The sequence below is a fragment of the Pelophylax lessonae genome (assembly GCF_965119305.1).
Source record: "Pelophylax lessonae genome assembly, chromosome: 4".
NCBI lineage: Eukaryota > Metazoa > Chordata > Amphibia > Anura > Ranidae > Pelophylax > Pelophylax lessonae.
In genome coordinates, this window is record NC_138771.1 from 560,510,221 (window position 1) to 560,531,649 (window position 21,429).

Sequence of the window (21,429 nt, forward strand, 5' to 3'; positions counted from 1 at the left end):
AATTTTTGTTTAGATTGTTCATAAGGTGATGGGACATGGATGTGTGTCTCATCAGTTCCATATGTACACTATATTGCCAAAAGTATTGTGACGCCTGCCTTTACACGCACTGGAACTTTTCACATTTGGTGAAGGGGATTATGGTGTGGAGTTGTTATTCAGGGGTTGAGCTTGGCCCCTTAGTTCCAGTGAAAGGAACTCTTAAGGCGTCAGCATACCAAGACATTTTTGACAATTTAATTCTCCCTACTTTGTGGGAACAGTTTGGGGTTGGCCCTTCCTGTTCCAACATGACTGTGCACAATTGCACGAAGCAAGGTCCAAGAAGACATGGGTGAGCGAGTTTGGGATGGGGGAACTTGACTAGCCTGCACAGAGTCCTGACCTCAACCCGATAGAACACCTTTGGGATGAATTCGAGCGGAGACTGCAACCCAGGCCTTCTCTCCTGCATCAGTGCCTGACCTCACAAATGCTCTTCTGGAAGAATGTTCAAACATTCCCATAGACACACTCCTAAACCTTGTGGACAGCCTTCCCAGAACAGTTGAAGCTGGTATAGCTGCAAAGGGTGGGCCAATTCAATATTAAACGCTACGGACTTAGACTAGGGTGCCATTAAAGTTCCTGTGCGTGTAAAGGCAGGGGGTCACAATACTTTTGGCAATATAGTGTACATATGGAACTGATAAGACACACATCCATGTCCCATCACCTTATGAACAATCTAAACAAGGCTTCTACCAAGGAATGCTTGGGTGTTAGCTGAGTGTGCTCTTGAATGTAAATATCAACCAGCTTTATTGTTGAAGACCTTGGCCATGCCCCTTATGTTCTATGTTAGCCCATTGCTGTAATGGAAGGCATCAGTAGCCAAGTGTAGTGCAGAGGAGTTGGGAGGGCTGGGGCCACTGTCCCAATCTGGCCTCCAACAATTCTAAGATAAATAGACATGCAGGCCACTTATCTTCTTCTTTGTCCCTCAGTTTTGCAACAAATATCCTACTGGACCAAGGCAACATGTTTTGTTTGTGCATTTCCTACCCAGTCCTCTCACCTGATGGCAGTTGGATTCTGCCATTCTTGTCAGAATGCCCTTAGGTGTATGTAGACAGCTTTATCAACTGTGCCAGAAGCAATAGAGTTCTTTGCATTAATTCACACCAGTTTAAGGGCAGTTGTAAAAAGCAGATCAACGGAAGGACATTTGGAAAACAATAATTTCCAATGTGTCCCATTCACATCATAATGTTGCATTTTAGTGCAAGTCAGTGTGAAATGAGCCCTTAGATCAGACCTGCCAATAGATAGGCGAGTGTTCGGAAGAATGGGCATATTTTACAAAGATTGTTGCATAATAGTATTTTTTCTTATTGCCGAAATATTTGTATTTATGTAACATACAGGCCAATGCCAGATTTATTTTAAGGATCAGTAGCCCCCTGAGGAGAAAACCTAGATGCATTTACACCTAATATTTGGTCACCTGGAAGATCTGTTCTAATTGTGTATTATTTTCCTAATTTCTGCCCAAATCAACCACATCACAAGCACTTCTTAAAGGCTAAGAGTCCGCCTTTTATAGAAAAATAATAAATGCACATATATTTGGGAAAAAAAAGGGCATTTATTATTATTATTTTTTTGCTCTGGAGCCTGCAAAGCATTGCACCACAATCAGTGATTCGCGTGAGCAATGCCAGGCTCCTGCAGGCTTTTTCTCCAACTCTGTGTTTGCACCTCAGAGGAAATATGAATGGACTACCAGTACAGCGATCTCTCATTTGCACTACATGTTGCATGTTACACCCTAAATATGGGTTTAACATGGTGCAAAATGGGGAGTTAGCCTTTTAACCAATATAAACTGAATGTGCCAGCTAACTGAATGTCTCCAATATAAAGCGTTATTTAAAAGGTGTCCTGCAGACAGGTTTTTAACATGCTTTTTTTTTTCTCTCTCCCAGCTCTGGAATAACTTCTTCCACCTTGCTGTGTCACTTTTAACCCATGAATCCCTGCAGCTGCACAGATTTTCCCAGGAGAAACGGCACAAAATTATGTGCAAGTAAGAAATTGTACAAGTATGTGTTTGTCTGTGTGCTGTTCAGAGAAATGCCCTTGCACTCAGGTTTTCTTGTACCCCCTGCATACATATCTTTGTTGTGCTGTACATAGGCAGACCGGGCTGTCTCCATGACTTCCTCCTGATCTTACACAGGCTATATCTGAGCAATCCGGCCATTTGGCAGCCCTGCCAAATTTCCAGATCATTAGAGGAGAAATTGCATAATCACCCCCTACCATTCCAAATGCAGTAATTGCTTCTGTTTAATATCAAAATACTATTTAAAAAAAATAACATATTTATACAAGTTCTGATGTTACCTTTTTTGCCAGGAATTAGTCTATGTATAGCTAGGTTTTCTCTTGGTAACTTCTGTAGGATACATATCCTGTGATCCCCATAATTAAGCTCTGGGGGCAGAGTGGAATGCATGGGGAGGGGGGAGGTGGCCTGGCTGTAGCCTGGGCTGAGGCTGTCATTTCACATATCCACAGGGTCTTGCAGTGATGTGCAGCGCATAGGACCTTTTTGTCTCTTGTATCATTGGAGCTGGGAGAGGACCCTGCTGGAGCCCTGAGTTGCACCCCCTATTTGTTGTCCGGTCATTCTGTGACCTGTTCACAGCTTAATGGATATCTAAAGCCAACACATTGGTTTACTTTGAATAGAGTTGGGAATTGTTAAATCCTGTGTTATTTTTGTTTTATTTTTATTTAATTCAAGCTTTTTCCAAGTGATTTGTAGTATAAATACACATATATATATATGAAGGTCCAGGTGATGGCAGTATAAATACATGTGTGTCTGGAAGGCCCAACTGACTATACTGCCTGGTCAGTCAGTGTCATGCCATAATCAAAAAATCCCCAAAAAAAACACTGCACTATGAAAATGAAATAGAAAAATGTGTATATACTGTAGCTGCCTGCACCTAGACTACCAACCTAAAAGGTGGTAATCCAAGAAGAAAACCGAGAATTTTGCTATATCAAAAAGGTCATCATCTGGCTATCAACAATATTGCATTACTATATCCTAAATTAAAGTGTTTAAGTACTAACCTAATAAGTGCTATTAAAACTGCTACGGGCCTTTTCTAATAAGTGCTTCCAAATAACTCCTATTAGTTGTTGTACAAATTATAAACAAATTGCCTCTTCAATATGAATCACTTCATTAGACATACCTCAGGCAACTCCTGAGTGACGAAACACATTGGGAAGGGCTTGTTGCGTCATTGAACTTTTCTTGATAGCCATATGATGACCTTTTTGATATAGTAAGCGCCGCTCCAAATTCCCAGGTATCACACCATAACCTACAGCATGAACACAAAAGGACACTCCGAAGCAGCTCTGTAAAAAGCAATTGAAAAGCACGAGTCAGGTGATGGACAATGCAAAATGTCTAGTAGGAGAGGCCAGCAAAAGATTGATGGCCACTGAGTGAATTGCATCATGCTGCGAGGATGTATTTTTGCAGCAGACCCCAAAGGGTAGAAATGATAAATACAGAAAGGTTTGGCATGTCCAGGTTTTCAAAGCTGATAGAGACTTAAGGCCCGTACACACAATACGAAAATCGGAAGTAACATTTCGTCCGATGAACAATCTGCCGATTTTCGGATTGTTAGTATAGTGCTTTCGACAGCTGATTACGGATTTTCGGACGACAAAAACTCGATGTGCAGGCTATAAAAGTTTTATCGTATTTCAACACAACGACCGATTTTTCATTTTTAATTAGTACAGTTTTCGTCCGAAAAAAATCATAAAAGCAAGACTAGGCAGGCTCAGAAATGAAAGAACACATACAAAACAATCCAACACATGACATCACTTCTGAAGTATAATTCGTATGGGAATTTTCGTATGAAAGTAACCTCTTCACTTTTGTCATGAGACTAGCATGCAACAAAAAACGGACGAAAGATCGTCCGATAATCTGATCGTGTGTACGAGGCTTAATTCACACAAACTCAAGGCTGTAATTGCTTCTGCTACTAAATACTATAATGGGGTGTGTACATAAGCAGTCAGTTATTTTTTGTGGTTTTTTTTTGGTGATCTTCTGTGATTCGGTGTCCCATACCCATGAAAACCTCCATGGGGGATAATCTTTATTAAAAGTACTTTATGGATGCAGCATATGAATAGCCAGGCTTCAGTCCACCCAGCAAGGTACATAACCCTGCAGGGCAAACAGGGAATCTAGGAGGGAGCAGAACCTTTTATTGCTATACAAAGAAGTCTAAAGTAGCTGGGAGATATTCTGGTAAATTGTGGATCTTGTTTTTGCTTTATTTTTGTTACTATGCAATAAATATTATGCGTTCAACTGTGGATCCTTTTTCTGCAGATATGGAGATATGCGAAAGGAGATTGGTTTGAAGATTAGAGATATGTGGTATAATCTAGGTGAGACATCCATACACATCTGTTACTATAATCCTACTTTCCTTAAAGTGCATTTTTCTGTTTCACAATTAACAACACTGTGAGCTTGTATAAGCGGGGCTCTTGCTTCTGTTTTTTCACACTGTGGGGTTTAATTACTAAAGCTAGAATGGGCAAAATTAGTCACAATTCTGCAGAGAAACCAATCCGCTTCTAACCTCAGCTTGTTTAATTACGCTTTAGCAATAAAACCTGGAAGCTCATTGGTTTCTCTGCAGAATTGTGACTAATTTTGCCCTCTCTAGCTTTAGTAAATAAACTCCTATATGACCAAAATATGTAGACACCTTTTTGAATTGTGGAGTTCGGGTCCATAAACATATGGTTTGGTATGGGGAAACCTGAGAGCCCTGACTTCAACCCTACTGAACACCATAGGAATGAATTGGAATATTGATTGCTAGCTAGGACTTCTTGTTCAACATCAGTACATGACTTTACATATGCTCTTTTGATTGAATAGACAAATTTCAATTGGCACTCTCCAAAACATTGTGGAAATCCTTTCTGTAAGAGTGGAGGCCAAGTCAATATTATTGTCCATGGTGTTGAATTGGAGTGTTAAAAATGTAATTTAGTGGTGCCCTTTCTGCTTTGGGGTGTTTCCCCTAATGGTAGCCTCATATAGCTGTGATGGTCAGGTGCCAACAAACTTTTGCCTATATAGTGTATGTTTTGGTTATCAACTTTGTGAGCTAGTCTTTGGACCATTGTTTGTATTTGATGATCTGTACTACCCTCCCTTTTCATAGCTATTACTTTGTACAATACCATGCTATAGAAAGTATTAACAAAAAATATAATAGGTAATATAATAGGTACTAAAAACAATAATTTTATAAATATTTTCAAATAATACGCATCTCCCCATTTTTTAGTGGATCCATGAACAGATCCTCTGCTGAATTGGAGCTGAACCAGGACATGCCCGTTCAGTTTGGGTCTGCATTTTGACAGCAAACTGTGGCAGACCCATGTTGGCTGTATGGGCGGCCAGATGTAAACTGACTTTAATTGTTTACATTAGGCTACCTCTGATCCATCACATATATGTCTAGAAAAACAGAAAAAGACAGTCCTTTTCCATTTTTTTTTCTGAACTTGGAGGTAGGCAGATGTAAACTGACACAAATCCGTTTACATCCAGCTGCCTATACAGAATGCATAGAGCTTCTTATCAGGTCCACCTGAAAAACTGACTGGCAGACCTGATCAGGAAGCCCATGTGAAATGAGCCTAACATAAAGAACGTAATTGAAATTGTATAGTGTGTGACTTTTAAGTGTCACTGTCCATGACATCTAGTACATTTCATGTTTATTTTTCATCAGGCCCTCACAAGATTAAGTTCATCCCTTCCATGGTGGGACCAGTCCTGGAGGTGACGCTCACTCCAGAGCCAGATCTACGAAAGGCAACAATTCCCATCTTCTTTGATATGATGCAGCATGAATATAACTTCAGTGGGAGTGGGCATTTCCACATGGTAAGTAGCATCAAGCTTAAACAAAAACCTTTATTTAGGAACAATAAGATCAAAATACATATTTCAGTGACAATCAACAAAGAATCAGAAAATATCCTTGCCATAGGGAGAAAGATAACTTTTGGAGGTATAAGCCCTGCCCAATAGGAGGTTGGATTTGTAAGAAAAATGTTGCTTCTCCCCTAAGGACTATACAGCTGCACTAGGCACTGCCAGTCTGAGGTTATTGTTTGCAGGATGTAGACACTGTGGACCCTCTGTTCCACATGTTTTTTTCTTTCCTATGTGAATCTGCAGCACCTAGGTGAGCACCTATTAGGTTCTTCCTATTTATAAGTCACAGAAAAACAAAAGAGGGTTAGCATTTCCTACTGAAGCAGACTGTTGGCATAGAGTACAATGTTAGACTGTTAAGTGACCTGTGGAACAAGGTGTTTGTACATTTTTGTGACAGAGGTCCTTTCCATTTTAGTTTTTTAGGGCCTATTTAATAATAAAATGGCTAGCAGGCCTTTTCTTTCAACTTCACGGTTCAATTCATTTAAAGTGCTCGATCAAGAGTTAGAGGACCTCTATTACAGAAGCTGCGCCCTTAGAAGACAAATGGAGGACAAGGGACTACCCTTCAGTATTGCTTGAGGACTCTCTGCAGTGAATCTTTTCTCTATTACTGACTTACCACACCTTGTTCTGCACTATCTCTGGGTGGAGACATTTTGGTAAAGGCAGGGCTTTCTTTTTCTTACCAGAGCTTCCTCCCTGATGACTGGTGATCTGATGACTGGTAAAGTAATGATCAAGAACAGCAGGAGAAGTGCAGGAAGCGTAGATCACTTGAATAGATGAAGCAGAAAAAGGGAGATCCTTGCACTGCAGGCATCAGATACAGCTTCCTCTCCAGCAAGAAGAACAGTGAGCAGCACAGTAGTGACATCACTCAATCTCACTGAAAATCTTGTAAGACTAGCAGTCAAGAGACAGCAGTGTCTTGATGATCTTACACTGCAGATGTGCAGCTATGAGGCTGTCAACACAGGAGATCCTAGCTGTAGGAAGTGAACTGCCATTTTTTTAGGAGGAATTCAAAGCAAAATGTACATTTTTTTTTTTTGTAGGATAAAGCTGAGGCAAAATTACCATTTCCAGATGTTCCCTGTAAGATGGCAGAGTATCATCTTTTGAGTTTAGGTTCAATTGTAGGTTCAGCATTTCTATTTATTAGGTCATCCCCTTTTAGATTTCATGTCTTTTAGCTGTTTTCTTATATATATATATATATATATATATATATATATATATATATATATATATATATATATGTGTGTGTATATATATATATATATATGTGTGTGTATATATATATATGTGTGTGTGTGTATATATATATATATATATATATATATATATATATATATGTGTGTGTGTGTGTATATATATATATATAGATATATAGATAGATAGATATAGATATACTGTATATATAGATATATATATATATATATATATATATATATATATATATATATATATATATATATATATATATATATATACCACTCAACATATTTTCAAGAGCCTTCAGTAATAATGGATACTTTTGAACTCATTTGGAACAGGCTGTTTACAGAAACACAATATTAAACACTGTTGGATCCATTTCAAGTTCAAACATTCCATTCCTGATCCTTCCAAATATCTTAAGCAAAAGCAATAATAATACATTTTAAAAAATGCCTGCATACATTAGCGTTGATCTTAGCAGTTTTGTCCTAGTTTCCCAGTTTTTCAAAGCATAAGCCTTTATTTTTGAAACCAATTTAAAAGCCAGTTTACCATTTTTGTTAACCAGTAGAGCTCTGCTGTATAAGTACTTCAGTGATTGTTTGACTAGACTTGGTAATACAGGGGCTCCAGCCTCTATCAGACTCTTTAGCATTTGGCACTCCCAGAAAAGTTGAATGGTGCAGAGTTGAGGCTGCAGTGCTCGAACAATGAGAAGATAGGAGATATGGGCCACCTGAGTGGAGAGTATAACAGCTCTTCTTTCGCAGGGAAGATTTTATTTTTAGGTGACTGATTGGGTCCCTTTAGCATCTATTTTTGAGAACATAAAAGTACACTTCCTTTCTGGTGGTGCAATGTGACCTCTGGTTAAGAACAGAGTTCCAAGCAAATTTGGCATAGGGGAAGGCAAAGTGCATACAGTATATATCCAGTCTATACCTATTCATTTTTCTCAAATACTTTAGTTTATCCAAAGTAGCCATGTAACCTGGCAAGAAACGTTAAATGTTTCTATAGTTTTCATTGTGCAAGTACCTATGGTTTACTAAAGCACTGTTTTCGTTAAGGAATTATTTAATAAAAGTCTTGCAAGAAATTCATCATAAAATAGAATAAATTGGAGAGAGAGCGCACTATGATGGCTCCACTTCTGCCTGATGTTTTTGACGAATATTTATTCTGCAGTTTGAGAATGAACTGATCACTCGTCTGGATCAAGAGGTAGAAGGTGGCCAAGGGGACCGGCAGTACAAGGACCTTCTAGAGAAGCTGTGAGTTTTGCCTTTTAAGTTTAAGATCTTTGCAGATCCTGTTTTTATTAAAAATGCTATCTTTGGAAAATGCATGCATTTCTTTATGTTCATGGACTGTCTTGACCTTCTCCTTTATCTCCATTTCCCCTAATTCCCTTTCTATCTCCATTCATTCTCCATCTGCAGCTTATTGGAGCACTGCCGGAAACACAAGTATCTGTCCAGCTCTGGAGAAGTTTTCACCGTTCTGGTCAGCAGCCTCCTGGAGAACCTCCTTGATTACCGAACAATAGCCAATGACGAAAGTGAAGAGAACCGGATGAGCTGCACCGTCAATCTGCTGGTATCAAATAGCCATTGACAAAATATGGACGCACACCAATTGCTGCTTTCTTTAAAAGTGTATACACGCTTCATCCACTCAAAAGTTGCATGTTCGTTAAGGATAGAAACTGGTGGGCTGGTTTATTGTATCCATAAGCAGTAAGATCTCCCTGCCTTAGGTCTCAGCTTTTTACATGAAGTTTGGGGTGTTTACATCCATTTTTGGGTGTTTTCCCTCCTGCTGCATTGTCCATGATAGGAAAAAAAGTTGAAGATCAAGCTAGGAGATCGGGACCCCCTAATAATGGTTTTGGCTGCCATGTAAGCCTCAGAGCTCAAGTACTGAGGTTTTACTAACCAAAAGTAAAAGTAGAATGCTAGGAATATACATGAACTCCAATAATCATACATTTTATTGATTTAATATATGAATATCCCTGTAACTGGAATCTATCTGATAGACCCTTACCTTTCTCCAAGAATGTTCTCAAATTGTTCTGCTCTCTGCATGACAAAATGGGGAGCAAAAGCTTTCCTTTCTTCTTGTTTCAAATTCAGTTGGGAAGTATGGAGGAATCCTGACAACCCAACCAATTTAGGAGTGCAGAGAATTGTGGGAAGGTGTCTCCCCAGAGCTTTGTGACTTTGCTGACCACTATCACATATTCGGTAAAAGCTCACCAAAATCGGATCATAAAATCTCTCCTAAATCTACCAAAAACTATGCAGTGCAAGGGTCTGTCTAATTGGATCCAAATAATTGGATAGGTTAGCTAGGTCCTGATACTACAAAGTTTTGATAAATCTAAAGTTGATCTTACAGTCAGACTCTAACGTGTATGGTCATCTCTAGATCACAGTAGTAGTTACATCATTGCCCTTGTTTAGACCAGTACCAGATACACTCTTACAGTAAGTATATCCTAGGAAACTCTGCTGTGATTCCCCTTCTTTCTCAACCAAAGGTTTAGAAGTGAGAGAGAAGAAAGCTTTAATTCCTCCTTGTGGATTCTGGCTCTTGAGTAGACCTTGTTGACAGTTTGGCTTTAGCTCCTGAAAAGGCAATATTAGTAACAGTGTTAATTTTGACGTCCGACTTCAATTTATTTTTAGTCATAGTCTTTTGACTAAAATGCCATTTTAGTTTTAGTCTTATTTTAGTCATCTGAATTGTTTTTGTTGTATTTTAGTCGACTGAAATCTCCTGTACTATTTTAGTCAACTAAAATCGAATGGGTTTAGTTCAATTGTACTCCGGTATTTAAAGTGAGTGGTACTAAACCTAAAAACATTTTTTTTTACCTTAATGCATTGCTTACATTAAGGTAAAAAAAACATTTTCAGATTCCCTGTCCCCCCCCCCCCCTTCCCTGTGTGAAGGGGAAGAGAGGGGAGAAGAACTCAGTGCTGTGCACGGCTGTATCTATCCTCCCCTCTCCTCCTCCTCCTCACACAGCATTCGAGCAGAAGCAGGAGCCATTAAATGCAGTAAAGAGTAAGTGGGGGCAGGCCTAAGTCCCGCTGTGTAAGTCTATGAAGTGCAACTCTATAGACGCACAGGTCGGGAGCGAGCAGGCACCGTGTGTACCCATAGCAGAGGGTTTGCTATGGGAATACACAAAGAAGAGGTGGAGCCAGGATCACTGTGGGGACCCGAGAAGGGGAGGATTGGGGCCAATCTGTGCAATACCACTGCACAAAGCAGGAGAGTATAACATGTTCGTTATTTTAATTAAAATTAAAAACAAATATCAGACTTTAGTAACACTTTAAGCATTTCTCTAAAATTGCCAAACTCATGATATACTCCTGGAGTAAAAATCTAATGACGTGATTATTTATTGGTGTAGCACCCTACAGGTAGGTGCTAGGTAAATGCATAGTGGGCCTTGTCTGCCTAACAGCAGGGCCATAATTGCTTTTTTGGTTAGGTTGTCATGGCTTCCAGGTGTGCCTGCTGAGAGGGGAGTCTCCCCACTGGCTCTGTGAGAGGCTTCTCATAGGGCATTGGAGGAAACCCAATCAGGGACACATTCAGGCTTGTAACTACCCCAGAAGGCAGATTCTGCTGCAAAGGATTCTGGGAGAGGGTATAAGTCTGAGGGGAGTACGTGACTGAGCGTTGCCTGAGAATCCAGAGAGTGCTGAGTTGAGCTGAGGGGATCCGGTGTGCCGAGAACCAGCGGAGAGCGGGAGGGGTCCAGTCCCAGGAAAGCCTACACAGGTCATGAGAACTGAGGATTGCCCCTGGGGGTCTGCCTAGCGTCAGTGGGGACCACTCCGGAGAAGGTTCTAGGATCCAAGTATCAGCTAGTAATAAAGGGGGTGCCTGGTCAGAGGACCCTGAAGTGATAGAGGGGGTACCTAGGTTGAGGACCCTGAAGTGTGAAAGGGGGCACCTGCAGTTTGGGCCCTGAAGAGTCAGTGCACAGTGTGTAGTGCATCAGTTAAGAGTTGCAGCCATACAGGAATTCACAACAAGCTACATCAAGCCAGTGCAAGGCAGGAGGAAGTAGTCAGTGACTTTTGAGTGCAAGTATTGTTAGACGTTCAGTATTTCTACAGTCCTGGATCTTTTGGACTTAAGTCGGAGTTCCAGCACAGCTTTTAGAGATACGGTGTATTCAGAGCGCCAGTAAGTGTTGGCTGGCGTCAAGACAGCGCTGATGGGCATTTTTGGCTATAAAGTCCCAGAATTGTACATAGTCGAGCCAAAGGAGTATCCCACTCATTCCCTTCTCCCATCCCCTAAATCTACAATAAAACAACCAAACAAAGATGCCGGAGTTTTCGGTGTCTCAGTTCTCACACCCAGGGTCGCAGCTCACAAGCGATGGAGAGGTAACCGGTAACAATGGCAGACCCACCTCAGGCACAATGCCTGGAAAACCTGCTACATTACTATTTATGGTATTTGGGTTTGAACACGCACTAGACACAGATTTGGCCGTTGTGATATATAACGTCTTTATAACTAAAACCAAGTTTCAACAAACAAAAATTGTACTTTTTGACAAACAGAAGTGCAACTTTAAGTGCTCTTTCATGCCGACGGGACCGATCAGGTCGACCTGTCAGTTTTTTAGGCGGACCCAATTGCACCATCCATTGCTCTCTATGGAGCAGTAGGTGTCTTCAGACATGTGTCCACTGACATCTGCCGACATCCAAACCGATCCTGTCAGCTTAAAACAGACAGATTGGGATCTGTTCCCTCTCCATCTGGTGGATTGGATGACTGTCGGATGGAAATGGACAAGCAGTCCATTTCCATCTGACTGCCCCATAGAGTACAGTTGGCTGTGTCCATGTCCGTTCTGCATCAGTGAAGTGGACATGGACCTGTCATCCGCCTGCTCAGCGAGGATCAGCGGACAGACTTAAATAGTGTGAATTCCATCAATGAAAATATTTTCGTCAATGAAATTAACACTGTTCGTAAACAGGGAAAGTTAAAGACCCATTCACAATTGTTTTCATATATGCTTTAGCGATTAAGCACTTATCGCACGAACTTGCATTGTTTGACATATTTTTGTCCCATCTATGATTTATACATTTTTTTTTTTATTTATATAATATTTATATATCTCTCACTAGTTCACTATTTCATGTACCCCTTTTAGCACACTGCGCAGCACTTTTTAGATTATATATAGTTTTTCACACTTCGTGATTGGGGAGTGATTAGTGCAAGCTGCATTCTTTTAGGCATAGTTGCTCACAGGATCCCCTATTGTATTGTAGTCTAATCACCTCATCACTTGATAGTAGTACTATGGACGTCTTTGCATTTATGGAAAATAGAGATTTGTTTCCATATATGCTTCAGTGATATAGCACCTAATCGCATGAAGTTGCATTGTTTGTTTTACTATTTAGTTGTATTATCTTATTTATATAATATTCATATATCTCACTTAGTTCAACATTTCATGTATACCTTTTAGCACACTGCACAGCACTTTTTAGTCTATATTGTGTTTTATTAAAGGGTTTTTTTTTTTTGTAAACAGAATTTTTACAAGGAAAAGAAAAGGGAAGACATTTACATTCGGTAAGTATTATGCCCTTTGATGGTAATTAATGTGCATAATTTATGTAAAAGGGCCAGCCAATCATGGTGTCTATCTCAACTTTAGATATGTGTACAAGCTGAGAGATCTGCATCTGAGCAAAGAGAATTACACCGAGGCAGCATATACCCTACTACTCCATGCTGAGCTGCTGCAGGTAGGAAATGTCTATGACCTTTTATATTTCTGACCATTGATATTAAATAACACTGTGTGTTCCACCTTTACTTCATTACTGTTTTCATTGTGTGTGTGGTCTCCCTCTAGTGGTCAGATAAACCATGTGCACCTCACTTGCTACAACGAGACAGCTATACCGTGTACACACAGCAGGAGTTGAAAGAAAGGCTTTACCTAGAGATCATATCCTTCTTTGACAAGGGAAAGGTACGTTGACACTTTATTTTTTCTCTGAAGCATGTCTATGATGCTTTATGCTAGGTGTTCCTAAACTTTTTAATTTACGACCCAAATAAAAAAATTGATACTGTACAGGGACCCAACAAGAGAATGTTTACTGAAATGTCAGCAAAGCCATGGAAAGACCTGGACGCAGAGCATATGGAGTAAGCCAAAAGATAATCAAAACTCCTTTATAAACTCTTTAGTACCCCTACATAAAACAACCATCATGTTTTGGGGGCTCCTGTTGAAATCCATATGCTTTGAATCACTATTTTGTACCCATTGGAGGGTATCCTTTTTATGTGAGCAGCCTTGCTGGAGCCAGTTAGCTCACTGAAACCTCTTCTGTCTCTTCTTCACTCTTAATGAATAAATACCTGAAGTCCCAAGGCCACTTACAGGTCCCTCTCGAAAAGTTAGCATATTGTGATAAAGTTCATTATTTCCTGTAATGTACTGATAAACATTAGACTTTCATATATTTTAGATTCATTACACACAACTGAAGTAGTGCAAGCCTTTTATTGTTTTAATATTGATGATTTTGGCAACAGCTCATGAAAACCCCAAATTCCTATCTCAAAAAATTAGCATATTTCATCCGACCAATAAAAGAAAAGTGTTTTTAATACAAAAAAAGTCAACCTTCAAAAAATTATGTTCAGTTATGCACTCAATACTTGGTCGGGAATCCTTTTGCAGAAATGACTGCTTCAATGCGGCGTGGCATGGAGGCAATCAGCCTGTGGCACTGCTGAGGTGTTATGGAGGCCCAGGATGCTTCGATAGCGGCCTTGAGCTCATCCAGAGTGTTGGGTCTTGCGTCTCTCAACTTTCTCTTCACAACACCCCACAGATTCTCTATGGGGTTCAGGTCAGGAGAGTTGGCAGGCCAATTGAGCACAGTAATACCATGGTCAGTAAACCATTTACCAGTGGTTTTGGCACTGTGAGCAGGTGCCAGATCGTGCTGAAAAATGAAATCTTCATCTCCATAAAGCTTTTCAGCAGATGGAAGCATGAAGTGCTCCAAAATCTCCTGATAGCTAGCTGCATTGACCCTGCCCTTGATAAAACACAGTGGACCAACACCAGCAGCTGACATGGCACCCCAGACCATCACTGACTGTGGGTACTTGACACTGGACTTCAGGCATTTTGGCATTTCCCTCTCCCCAGTCTTCCTCAGGGTCCGGTCACCTCTTCTCGTTGTGCAGCATTTTCTGCCACACTTTTTCCTTCCCACAGACTTCCCACTGAGGTGCCTTGATACAGCACTCTGGGAACAGCCTATTCGTTCAGAAATTTCTTTCTGTGTCTTACCCTCTTGCTTGAGGGTGTCAATGATGGCCTTCTGGACAGCAGTCAGGTCGGCAGTCTTACCCATGATTGCGGTTTTGAGTAATGAATCAGGCTGGGAGTTTTTAAAAGCCTCAGGAATCTTATGCAGGTGTTTAGAGTTAATTAGTTGATTCAGATGATTAGGTTAATAGCTCGTTTAGAGAACCTTTTCATGATATGCTAATTTTTTGAGATAGGAATTTTGGGTTTTCATGAGCTGTATGCCAAAATCATCAATATTAAAACAATAAAAGGCTTGCACTACTTCAGTTGTGTGTAATGAATCTAAAATATATGAAAGTCTGTTTATCAGTACATTACAGAAAATAATGAACTTTATCACAATATGCTAATTTTTTGAGAGGGACCTGTAGATGAGTCTTAGGCCCCTTTCACACGGGCTTTCTGATCAGGTCCGAATGTCAGTTTTTTCAGGCAGACCTGATCGGATGCTCCATGCACCCCTATGGAGCAATGGATATCAGCAGTGACATGTCCACTGACACCCACCGCTATCCGATCCAATCCTGTCTGTGAAATCCAGACTGATGGAAACCCTATTTTCCATCTGTCCAAAGGATTGGATCGGATGAAAATGGACAGGCTGTCTGTTTTCATCCGATCTCCCATAGGGGAGAGCAGGGATCTGACAGGTCTGTCTCTCCAAAGTAAGTGGAGACGGACCTGTCATCCTCCTGCTCAGCCGGGATTGGTGGATCGATCAGCACTGAGCAAAATGGAGTCCGCCAGGCGGAAAGTCCATGTGAAAGGACCCTTTTGGAAAGACCTAGAGACAAATGTATAGTGAAAGAAAATTAACTGAACAGGGGATATAAAAAACAGCATGTCATATATGTAATTACTATCTAGTTCTTTTCCAGCAATCACCCCATCAAATTTCAAGATACAACAGATATTCCCCAGTAACCACACCCCCTGAAAACCCACCCAGCCCCACCACTGCAAATTGCAAGATTTTTCCCCCAGAATTTCACCCTTGTATCCTGCCAGGACTATTTTTATTTTATTTTTTTTTTTTTATTCAGATTTTATTTTGAAATGTTTTTAACAAGTAAAAACAATGACAAAACCAACCAGTAAAAAAGAAAACTGAAAAATGGAAAAAAAAAAAAAGAATAAATGAACATTCAAACCAAGAACAAAAAATCATCATCTAGATTTCCCAAAATATACATATATAATCAAAAAAGATATTTATAAATATTCAGAAACATTCAGAGATACTCTGGAGCAGATAGTATATACATCATTACCAAGCCCCTCCCTACAAGTATACCCAATATTTATTAAAGGTTTACGTTACGATTACAACATTAAGCATCAATCCACTTCCTCTAGATGTTTTCAGACTTGCAGAAATGATTACCTTGAATATAATTATGTTTTTCAAACATGACATATTTGTTCATCTCCCTAATCCAATCCCCAAGGATAGGAGGGTTGGGTGAAACCCAACGAGAGGCTATCAGCTTACGTGCTATAAAAAGAGATCTTAAAATAGCCACTATCTGGTCACAATCCATGCTATTAGAGCTTACATATCCCAGAAGACATAAAATTGGATCTGGAGTCAGCCTGGTATCAGAGAGTTTAGCCAATCCATCACTTCCTGCCATTACAGAAATAGCTTCGGACATCTCCAAAAGACGTGCATAAAGGAGGCAGGGGATTGAGCGCATCTTGCGCATTTAGAGTTTTCTCTCCTACCTATTCTGTGCAACAGCTCCGGGGTACGATAAGCTCTATATAAATAAAAAATGGTGTCACTCTGTGGGTAGGAGATATTGAGTCAAGCTGTACATTCTGTAATAGTTGATCCCATATATTCCCATATATTATTCGCATTAATTTCTGCCTCCCATCTCTGCGTACATGGAACAGTAACCTTAGAAAGCAATTCAGATAATAATTGCATGTGGACCTTTAGTGAGAAGGACAATTTAACCTGAGCCACTTTGTCTGCCAGTGCATTGCTTTGGTGCCTTGCAGTCCATGGCAGGCAGCAGTTAGGACAGCACAAGCTGACATCTTCTTTGTACCTTTTCATGTAGACTGATGGAGAGATGAGGGCTTGTATGTAATCATTCCCTTAATCCCTTACATGTATGGGTAACTATTCCCTTTACATGTCTATGCTGAGTGTTCGGTCATAGTCAGTGCTAGTTGTGGCTCTGAGGAAGAGGGCAAGTCCCTCAAAACGCATTAGCCTGTTTAACCTCGATTATCTCTCTATGCGATGTGACATGTTGAGAACTTAAAGCTGATCTGTTAAGACAAGTTTGATGTATCTGTTGGTTTGTGAGTACAGTGCCTTGCAAAAGTATTCACCCTCTTGAATTTTTTACCTATTTTGTTACATTACAGCCTTAAGTTCAATGTTTTGTTAATCTGAATTTTATGTGATGGATCAGAACACAATAGTCTAAGTTGGTGAAGTGAAATGAGAACTATATATATATATATATATATATATATATATATATAACTATTTTTTAGAAATAGAAAACAGAAAATTTGCATGTGAGTATGTATTCACCCCCTTTGTTATGAAGCCCATAAAAAGCTCTGGTGCAACAAATTACCTTCAGAAGTCACATAATTAGTGAAATGACGTCCACCTGTGTGCAATCTAAGTGTCACATGATCTGTCATTACATACACACACCTTTTTTGAAAGGCCCCAGAGGCTGCAACACCTTAGCAAGAGGCACCACTAACCAAACACTGCCATGAAGACCAAGGAACTCTCCAAACAAGTAAAGGACAATGTTGTTGAGAAGTACAAGTCAGGGTTAGGTTATAAAAAAAAATATCCAATTCTTTGATGATTCCCAGGAGCACCATCAAATCTATCATAACCAAATGGAAAGAACATGGAACAACAGCAAACCTGCCAAGAGACGACTGCCCACCAAAACTCAGGGACCGAGCAAGGAGGACATTATTTAGAGAGGCAGCACAGAAACCTAAGGTAACCCTGGAGGAGCTGCAGAGTTCCACAGCAGAGACTGGAGTATCTGTACATAGGACGACAATAAACCGTACGCTCCATAGAGTTGGGCTTTATGGCAGAGTGGCCAGAAGGAAGCCATTCTTTTCAGCAAAAAACAAAATGGCACGTTTTGAGTTTGTGAAAAGGCATGTGGGAGACTCCCAAAATGTATGGAGGAAGGTGCTCTGGTCTGATGAGACTAAAATTGAACTTTTCAGCCATCAAAGAAAACGCTATATCTGGCACAAACCCAGCACATCACCCAAAGAACACCATCCCCAGTGAAACTTGGTGGTGGCAGCATCATGCTGTGGGGATGTATTTCAGCAGCTGGGACTGGAAAACTGGTCAGAGTTGAGGGAAAGATGGACGGTGCTATAAATACAGGGATATTCTTGAGCAAAACCTGTACCACTTTGTGCATGATTTGAGGCTAGGACAGAGGTTCACCTTCCAGCAGGACAGTGACCCCAAACACACTTGAGTGGTTTAAGGGGAAACATGTAAATGTGTTGGAATGGCCTAGTCAAAGCCCAGACCTCAATCCAATAGAAAATCTGTGGTCAGACTTAGAAATTGCTGTTCACAAGCGCAAACCATCCAACTTGAAGGAGCTGGAGCAGTTTTGCAAGGAGGAATGGGCAAAAATCCCAGTGGTAAGATGTGGCAAGCTCATAGAGACTTATCCAAAGCGACTTGGAGCTGTGATTGCCACAAAAGGTGGCTCTATAAAGTATTGACTTTAGGGAGGTGAATAGTTATGCACATTGACTTTTTCTGTTATGTCCTATTTGTTGTTTGCTTCACAATAATAAAAAAAAACATCTTCACAGTTGTGTGGGCATGTTCTGTAAATTAAGTGATGCAAATCCTCAAACAATCCATGTTAATTCTAGGTTATGAGGCAACAAAACATGAAAAATGCCAATACTTTTGCAAGGCACTGTATATTTTCTATTGAAACTTTTTATAAATAAAAGATGTTTTGAGGATAATGCAATAGGCTAGTGCGCCTTCTGCTTGTTTTATGGTTGCTAGTTGCACTGATCCCCAATCCCCCTAAGTCCCCTCCACAGACACAGCACCCTGTCACCCCCAAACATCACTCCCACAGACACAGTACCCTGTCACCCCCAAACATCACTCCCACAGACACAGTACCCTGCCACCCCCAAACCTCACTCTCACAGACACAGTACCCTGTCACCCCCCCCCCCCCCAAACCTCACTCCCACAGACACAGTACCCTGTCACCCCCAAACATCACTCCCACAGACACAGTACCCTGTCACCCCCAAACATCACTCCCACAGACACAGTACCCTGTCACCCCCAAACCTCACTCTCACAGACACAGTACCCTGTCACCCCCAAATATCACTCCCACAGACACAGTACCCTGTCACCCCCAAACATCACTCCCACAGACACAGTACCCTGTCACCCCCAAACATCACTCCCACAGACACAGTACCCTGTCACCCCCAAACATCACTCCCACAGACACAGTACCCTGTCACCCCCAAACATCACTCCCACAGACACAGTACCCTGTCACCCCCAAACATCACTCCCACAGACACAGTACCCTGTCACCCCCAAACATCACTCCCACAGACACAGCACCCTGTCACCCCCAAAAATCACTCCCACAGACACAGTACCCTGTCACCCCCAAACATCATTCCCACAGACACAGCACCCTGCCACCCCCAAACATCACTCCCACAGACACAGCACCCTGCCACTCCCAAACCTCACTCTCACAGACACAGTACACTGTCACCCCCAAACATCCGTCCCACAGACACAGTACCCTGTCACCCCCAAACATCACTCCCACAGACACAGTAGCCTGTCACCCCCAAACCTCACTCTCAGACACAGTACCTTTTCACCCATAAACATCACTCCCACAGACACAGTACCCTGTCACCCCCAAACATCACTCCCACAAACACAGTACCCTGTCACCCCCAAACATCACTCTCACAAACACAGTACCCTGTCACCCCCAAACATCACTCCCACAGACACAGTACCCTGTCACCACCAAACCTCACTCTCAGACACAGTACCTTGTCACCCCCCAAACCTCACTCTCACAGACACATTACCCTGTCACCACCAAACCTCACTCCCACAGACACAGTACCCTGTCACCCCCAAACATCACTCCCACAGATACAGTACCCTGTCACCTCCATCCAGCAATCACCTTCTCAGACATAGTACCCTGTCATCCCCCGCCATCACTCCCACAGACACAGTACCCTTCCACCCCCAGCCATCACCTTCACAGACACAGTACCCAACTCCACTTGTCAGCACTCGGGATCCTCTGCAGCTCAGCTCCACACACTTGGTTCACAAGGCCGACCGCCTGAACCACCTTCCTCACACCTGCAGGAGGAGAGACAACCGTCCACCCCCTCCTGGGACTTTGCTCCCGTCAAAAGACACCCCGCCTCATGCGCTCCACGCTTTTATCACCAATCCCATGTTGCACCTCTCCAGGTGCCAAGCCACTGGGACAGTTACAAAAGCTTGTGTATCATTGGTCAGGTTTCCTCCACTGTCCAACAGGCCTCCCTATTGGACACAGTGGGAACACCCCCTCAGACCAGATGAATACACTCTAAGCACAAAGAGCAGGCCTAACTAAAGATCAGGCTCCCTTGATAAGCAGCAGGAGCATTAGATGCCTTTACCTAGCACCTATCTAGGAGGGTGTTACATATATAAAAAATATGTATGTGAAAAACCTAATTAATTCTTGTTAGTGTGTAAATAAAAAAAGACATAAAAACAATATTTTGTAAAACAGTGTCCAACATTCCTTAAAGTCCCAAGTGAATGCTAAAAATGCCAAAAAAGGTGTCTATAATGTAATCCAACTTCTTCTGTCAACAATTTGTGCAGTACACCCGATGTGATCCTTCCACCATATCCCCAAAGTGACTCACCAGATGGGGTGGCTGGTCAGATTATAAACCAGCAAACACGCCTTTTTTATATAAAATTTCCAGCAGGTTGAAACCTATTTAAAAAAAAAAAATATTTCCATCTTCCTATACAGGCACTCACATAAGGATATGTGAGGGTATGTAGTAATTTGAAATAAAGGAGAATCCATATAGTGTAATTCTGTAAAATAAACTCCACTTATTTATTAAAACATAAAAAATTCCACTCACATTTCACAAGTGTCAAACCAACACTAGGGGTTTAAAAGCATAGTTATTTGTTTTCCTCCTCATCTTCAGCCTTGTACTGAAGCCGCGAGTGAGACAAACCTGCGCGGTGATGCTCGGCAACCTGGCCCCGCTCTACTAGTTTCGTCATTCGACGTCCTCACAGAGAGGTCTGAATGTAACCCCAAATTGCTCTCATTGCAGGTTTCCATTTGTTATCTCTGTGTATTAACTCTGCCCTGGAGAAGTCCTGTGTTTTCAGTTAACACTTTGTCTTCTTTCTGCTACAGATGTGGGAGCAGGCAATCGTACGCAGCAAAGAGCTTTTAGAGATGTATGAAAACCAAATCTTCCACTATGAGGCACTGAGTGACCTGCTGGTGAGTGATTCTGTGCTTGTGTTAGAGTATTGCCCAAAACCCTGATCCACCCTATCCACAGGCACCACATGACCAAATGTCTAGGAAGCCATTTACAATGTCACTTTCTCCAGGAAAGGGAAGCTTATCAGCTTTCTGTTAGAATTCTT

At 41.3% G+C, this 21,429-nt stretch overlaps 1 protein-coding gene across 2 annotated transcripts in view; it reads left to right on the forward strand.

The window, feature by feature from the left end:
• The window catches only part of DOCK5 (dedicator of cytokinesis 5), a 220,632-nt gene that overhangs the window by 166,758 nt on the left and 32,445 nt on the right, over positions 1–21,429 (forward strand). For both annotated transcript variants that reach the window (XM_082254554.1, XM_082254555.1), the window contains 9 exons: positions 1,968–2,068; positions 4,427–4,485; positions 5,856–6,010; positions 8,480–8,565; positions 8,734–8,890; positions 12,888–12,928; positions 13,014–13,104; positions 13,215–13,334; positions 21,191–21,280. In XM_082254554.1, the coding sequence (XP_082110680.1) occupies positions 1,968–2,068; positions 4,427–4,485; positions 5,856–6,010; positions 8,480–8,565; positions 8,734–8,890; positions 12,888–12,928; positions 13,014–13,104; positions 13,215–13,334; positions 21,191–21,280 (900 nt within the window). The remainder of the gene's footprint in view (positions 1–1,967; positions 2,069–4,426; positions 4,486–5,855; positions 6,011–8,479; positions 8,566–8,733; positions 8,891–12,887; positions 12,929–13,013; positions 13,105–13,214; positions 13,335–21,190; positions 21,281–21,429) is intronic.